Source organism: Cupressus sempervirens, chromosome 6, assembly GCF_028749045.1.
Source record: "Cupressus sempervirens isolate cs-2001-9-10 chromosome 6, ASM2874904v1, whole genome shotgun sequence".
NCBI classification, from domain to species: domain Eukaryota; kingdom Viridiplantae; phylum Streptophyta; class Pinopsida; order Cupressales; family Cupressaceae; genus Cupressus; species Cupressus sempervirens.
The window spans coordinates 595,773,400-595,780,419 of NC_143123.1; the positions used below are offsets into that span (position 1 = coordinate 595,773,400).

Sequence of the window (7,020 nt, forward strand, 5' to 3'; positions counted from 1 at the left end):
CAATGCCAAACATGAAAGCAATCACTTTCTTTACAATACAAATAAAAAGGAAAAATAATCAAGATTGATTAAGCAATTAACATAATGAAGTAATTGAAAACTTTTTCATAAAATTGGCTTCTATGATAATTTGAAGCGTTTTCTTCTAGAATGAAGTAATATTTGGAATCCTTTTGCTTGGGTTGCCATTGTTTAGATCATCTGACACTTAGACAATGATTTATTATAGAATATATAATATCTTAATTATCCTAATTGATCATTACCCCAAATTTTTGGTAATTATAAATAGAAGAAGATTTGATTTCACTTGTTAGCATTATGTCTTTCTAGATTAATTAATTTGAAGGTTTTGTTAGGAATTTTTTTAAAAAATAAATCTTAATATAAATGCTACATCCACACTATTCGAGAAGCTTAATAAAAAAGATTGAATTATCCAACTCCTCCAAACAGAATAGCCATAACCTGCAACCATAGCATTTTATAAACCATTATTAGATTTTTTTAATCTTTGTGAAGATACCTCTATTCCATTACGTTAATATCATTGAAGAAAGTGCTTTCAAATGTAAACAATTTTTTTTTGAGGCATTCTGTCAAACAGTTCATTTGCCTTGTATAATCTTACACACCTCCCATAGCAGTTGCAGCTATAACGTTTCTGTAATGGAAGTTCATACTCTGTTCCCAAGCTCTCTATTTCCCAAAGGCTGTCGAGTCTGGGTTTATACCTGCCAACCACACTTGGTTGAAAGTTTCTAATTCCTTTTCAACGCACGCGGTTTCTGCTTATCCTGCAACCATGTAGCATTTCATGAGAGATGTCTATACTTCCGCATTTTGCAAACACATCACATAGAGCATCAGATAGTGGATTCCCTTACGTTCTTTTTCAATGGATGTCAATGACCTGTTCTAAACCTCCCATTTTGGCTGGCAAATAAAACTGAATGGGATCAAAATCTGTTTGTTCTATTAACCGCATTGTGAGGATGTCCATGGCTTCTCTTTGTTGCATAAAGTAGTGAAGGTTGTGAAAAGTGTCTCAGAGGTGAAGTGTTCCGTGAGGCACAGGCTACGGTGCAACTTATTTGCATCGAGCCTGCCCGTCTACACCCCCTGGGCAACCCTTATTCTGACGTCCTTCGCTGACAGAATAGTCAACCAAAAAATATTCCGTGCCCTCCGTGCCGTGCAGCAAATAACTCTTTCCGTCCGTGAGACTTTAATCATTTTTAAAACTACAATACATTTTATATTATATGGTTTAATTTAATTGGATTTGCATAAAGAATCGTATGTTAATATTTTAATTTGCTAAAATTGGTATGAAATTTGTAAAAATTAAACATAATTTAAAAATTAAAAATAATAATTAATATTTTTTTTTTTACAAAAATAATTAATATATTATTTTATTAATATTTTATTCGAGCAATCTTTAAAGCTAGTTTAGGTTACCTTCAAATTTTAATTTTAAGTTATGATTTAAAATAATTTTAATTTAGTTTTCATAAATTGTTAGATTTTTGTTTTAATTATAAAGTTTTAAAGGAAAAAAAATGTCATTTCCATGTTCAATTATTTTTAACTTTTAATTAAAAAACCCTAACCTTAATATAACTATAGTTTTAACTAGGGTTACAATTAAGATTACTATAATATAACTATAGCTTTTAGTATAACAATTAATATAACTATAGTTTTTAATATAAGATTACAATTAAGATTGTAATACTAACTATGATTGAACCTTTAATTGTAACTTTTACTAATATAACTATAGTTATATTAAAAACCCTAACCTTAATCACAAAACTAGTCATACTTAACGTAACTTCAATCCTTACCCTAACACTAGCTCTAATAAAAATTGTAACCCTAATTATAATGCTAACTATGATTGACCCTTTAATTGTAACTTTTAAAAATATAACTATAGTTATATTAGGAACTCTAACCTTAATTAGAAAACTAATCATACTTCTTAACGTAACTTCAATCCTTACCCTAACACTAGCTCTAATAAAAATTGTAACCCTAATTATAATACTAACTATGATTGACCCTTTAATTGTAACTTTTAATAATATAACTATAGTTATATTAAAAACCCACTTTTAATAATACAACTATAGTTATATTAAAAACCCTAACCTTAATCACAAAACTAATCATACTTCTTAACGTAACTTCAATCCTTACCCTAACACTAGCTCTAATAAAAATTGTAACCCTAATTATAATATTAACTATCATTGACACTTTAATTGTAACTTTTAATAATATAACTATAGTTATAGTAAAAACTCACTCATAATAATATAACTATAGTTATATTAAAAACCCTAATCTTAATTGTAATCTTAATTACAATCTTAATTGTAATCTTATATTAAAAACTATAGTTATATTAATTGTTATATTGAAAACTATAGTTATATTATACTAATCTTAATTATAACCCTAGTTAAAACTATAGTTATATTAAGGTTAGGGTTTTCAAATTAAAGATTAAAAATAATTGAACATGGAAATTACATTTGTTTTCCTTTACAACTTTATAATTAAAACAAAAATCTAACGAAAATTAAATTAAAATTATTTTAAATCATAACTTAAAACTAAAATTTGAAGGTAACCTAAACTAACTTTAAAGATTGTTCGAATAAAATATTAATAAAATAATATATTAATTTTTTATAAAAAATAAATATTAATTATTATTTTTAATTGTTAGATTATGTTTAATTTTTACAAATTTCAAAATTTAGCAAATTAAAATATTAACTTTATGCACGTCCAATTAAATTAAATCATATAATATAAAAAGTATTGTAGTTTTAAAAATGATTAAAGTCTCACGGACGGAAAGAGTTATTTGCTGCACGGCACGAAGGGCATGGAATATTTGGCTGACTGTTCTTCAGCGAAGGACGTCAGAGTAAGGGCTGCCCAGGGAGTGTAGACGGGCAGGCTCGGTGCAAATAAATTTGCACCGTAGCCGGTGCCGTTCCGTGACAGCTGCGATGTATACAGTCCAGTACTGTACACTTGTCCTTGGCTTCTTTCTATACCATCAAACAAGCGGGAATAATTTTCGAATTCAAAATGGTAACAATGATTACTCTCTTAACGGAAGCAGACATGAATGAACGTTTTGAGGGAAGAATGGGCCCACAGCCACCTAAGCAGTCAAAAGCTTAGTGTGTGCTGTTTAAGCCGGGCCGGGCCAAAGCTTCCGTCATATTAGAGAAGTTGCCGCCATAAGCCAGGATGAATTTTCACGGGCATGCTCTTTCAAGCTATCGAATTCGATAGCAACAACAGGAAGCTGCCTTCGGTCGCCACTTGACCATCCCAAGAGGAGATGCTAGAATAGTGCGTCAAATCTATTTTTGAGCGCGCAAAATTTCCGTCTCATACTTCTTGGCACTTTCTAGAAAGCATAAATCGAATTCAAACCCCACTACTGGACAAACGAAAGAATATTTACAATTATCTACATTTTGCAGACATATTTCTTTCTGTAGGTTGAAACTTCCGAAAAAAATTGGTTACGCATCATTGTCAATGTCGTATTTTCGTAAATCTCTCTGCCAAATTAAAAGCTTTAAAATCGGGTCTTTTTGACCTCGCAGTAGGGTTCGGGGATTCAAATTCACCCGATTTTACAACTAAATTCGTCAATGCGATGCAGAAGCATGAATCGCACGGCATGTACAGTATACCGGTAGAGTCCGCTTACTGTCTAACTTTAGGTCGATGAGACCGTGTTCTATAATCGTCTTCTTCATTGCTGTGGCAATATCGCGTTTACAAATTGTGAGAAATATTGAAGATATCAAATTTTCCCAAGGACTCCTCAAAATTATAACTTGATTGTGAATTGGGCCAGAGTTAAAAAGTACTGAGATGGATTTCCAGAGTCTCTCTTTGTTTTCTGTGGTGATTGGCGTTGTGATTGTGTATCTCTTGTTAAGGAGATTGAGGGAGGATAATTCCCAGCCATGTCTTCCTCCTGGACCAAAACCCTTGCCATTAATTGGAAACCTCCTTCAGTTGGGAGGAGGAAAGGCCACTGAAGTTCTGCAGGCACTTTCTCAGCAATATGGCCCTCTCATGAGTCTTCGTCTGGGAATGAAAACTGTGATGGTGGTATCTTCTCCTGCCATGGCGAAAGAGGTTCTCAAAACACAAGATCACAATCTTGCAGGAAGATGGGTTTTACAAGCAGCGAAGACACTTGACCAGTACAAGTCCTCAATAGGCTGGGCTGACTACGGGCCTCACTGGAAGAAGCTCAGGCGTATTGCTGGTACAGAGCTCATGACTGTCAAGAGGCTCCAAGCTCTCGAACATCTCAGAAGAGATGAGGTTTCCCGAACCATTCGGTTGATATTTGAGGAGAAGGGGAAAAGTGTGAATATTGCCCATGTTGTGTTCTACATCGGGCTGAATCTGTTGGGAAACATGGTCTTCAGTAGAAGAGTGTTTGATCCAACTAATCCGGAGTCTGTGGAGTTCAAGGATGCTTTTTCCATGTCAATGAAGCTCGCAGGAACACCAAATGTTGCTGATTTTTTCCCATTCCTTGCCTTTCTTGATCCTCAACGCCTGTGCCATCGGATGGCCATATATTTTAAAAAGGTGCATAAGTTTTTAGATGTGTATATACAGGATCGTCTTGCCAAGAGAAACCAAAATATTGAGCAGAGTGGAGATGAAAATAAAGATTTTCTAGACGCCTTGCTGGATTCCAGAGGCGATGATTTGACTATCGCTGACATCAGAGCTCTCATTTTCGTAAGTTCCAAGAATTCTAGTTTGCTTATTTCTTATATTTTTATTTTCCTCGTTTATTTGGCGTGCTGTATGAGTTAAAGAAGTTTCATATTCAATATAATTAAAGTTTGGAGAACTTGATCTTGCGATTATTTTAGTATTATATTTAGAATCATATTCAGAATCTATTATCATAATGTTTGTGTTAAATCTATATAGAATATGAATCTAGTTAAGAAATAAGAACATAGCGAAAAAAAAGAAAAGAATAGAAAAATAATAACCTTCTTTAAAAGGAGGGAGAGAAAGAACAAATAGATAGTTTGGTATTTTTTTCTAATTACTATAATAAAATTGGTAACAACAATTTTTTTAAGAATAAAATTAAAAAGCAGTATATTAAAATTCAAATTTTTTTTTTTTCAGATTTGCAAAAATACAGTGAGTTTTTTTCTATTTTTTTGTTGTTTTTGATTGCAAAACATATAGATCACGAAGAACAAATGTTGAAAATTTCAGCAAAATCTGTGGTGTTTTCAATTTTTTCAATTTTAGTCAAAGGTGCATTTTGTGTGGAAGACAGCCATGTCCCATCCAAATCATTAACATAAATAAAACTAAAAATACAATAGAAGCATTTTGTGTGGAGGATAGCCACATCCTATCCAAATAATGAACATAAATAAAACTGAAAATATAATAGAAATTTGTGCTAAGACATCTAGGTACCCTCACTAAATATCTTGATGATAGAACAAACTTCAACAAGTGTATTCCTCTCCTACTGCTGATACAAAAATTCATATTGGACAATCTCAAAATAACCAAATGATTTAAATCTTAATTGATTTAAAATTGTATGGATCTCTAAGTAGGCAGAAATAAATTGATTATTTTTATAACTTTTTGGACTAGAATTCTATATTAGATTGATTCTTGACTAGGACTCTTGTCAAAACAATTGTTTCCAATGAAATTATTTGTGTTTGTATTTTTATTGTTCCTTTATTCCATGAAGAGATGCAACCTAGTGTTGACAAATGACCTTGTGCTTAGAATAGATAGATATTGTACATGATATTTCTTATAAGAAGATGTAATGAATTTCAAATGATTTTCATTTTTTGTAGGAATTATTCATGGCGGGTAGTGACACAACAGCTACTACTATTGAATGGGCCATGGCAGAACTTATTCACCATCCAGATATTATGAGACTAGTTCAACAAGAATTAAAAGAGGTGGTTGGTCTTAATAGAAAAGTAGAGGAAAGTGACATAGATCAATTACCTTATCTTCAGGCTGTCGTGAAAGAAGTGTTTCGCTTGCATCCACCAATTCCACTGTTGGTCCCACACAAAGCAGAAAATTCATGCAAGATAGAAAGTTACACAATACCGAAAGGAAGCCAAATTATTGTGAACGTGTGGGCAATTGGAAGGGACCCTTCCATTTGGGAAGAACCTTGTAGATTTATTCCAGAGAGATTTGTGGAGGGTGAGAAGAGTGAGATAGAGTACAAGGGACACAATTTTGAGTTGTTGCCATTTGGAGCAGGAAGAAGAATATGTGTAGGACTTCCTTTGGCTCATCGAATGGTTCATCTAGTTTTGGCTTCGCTTGCTCATTCATTTGATTGGACACTTCCTCATACAGTGCCTTCCCATGAACTTGATATGAGTGATGAACTTGGAGCAGCATTGAAGAAGGCTATAGATTTAGAGGCCATAGCCATACCACGCCTCCCAGAATATCTGTATTAGTTTTTTTTAAATTTTCAATTCCCCCACATGATCTACCACTATATTGACATACTACTAGCTAGTTTTATATTCATACTTATAGAATATTAGTGTGTTTTCCTTTGTGAGAGAAGGAGCTCTATTCTTACTTTTTGTTGGTTCAGTTTTAAGAGAGTTAGCAAACTATTTTTGTTTCTATTTTTATAATAAAAACATCAGGTGTATTTTTCAATCGTTTCTTTTCTGTGGGAGAAAGTTTTGTAATGAAACAAAATTGAAGTTTATTTGTTAACTTATAGAATGGTTGGTTTCAGATTCTGCAAATAATAAACACACATATCTAAAATGATTTAACACAAAAAAATCTTTTACTTTTATGAGATACATTATGCCACAATTGAGGCCTTTATCAAAGGCTTAGCACACTAGAAAATCTTTTTATAGAGATCGTATGTTCTTAAAAATAACTTTTCACTGAACTTCTAAGATT

At 32.3% G+C, this 7,020-nt stretch overlaps 1 protein-coding gene across 1 annotated transcript; it reads left to right on the top strand.

Annotated features, from left to right (window-relative positions):
- Positions 1-3,642: 3,642 nt before the first annotated feature.
- On the top strand, positions 3,643-6,762 carry LOC149553653 (geraniol 8-hydroxylase-like). Its single transcript, XM_089789054.1, has 2 exons — positions 3,643-4,809; positions 5,919-6,762. The coding sequence occupies exons 1-2, from the start codon at positions 3,919-3,921 to the stop codon at positions 6,549-6,551; spliced, it is 1,524 nt and encodes a 507-aa protein (XP_089645180.1). The 5' UTR covers positions 3,643-3,918; the 3' UTR covers positions 6,552-6,762.
- The last annotated feature ends 258 nt before the right edge of the window (positions 6,763-7,020 follow it).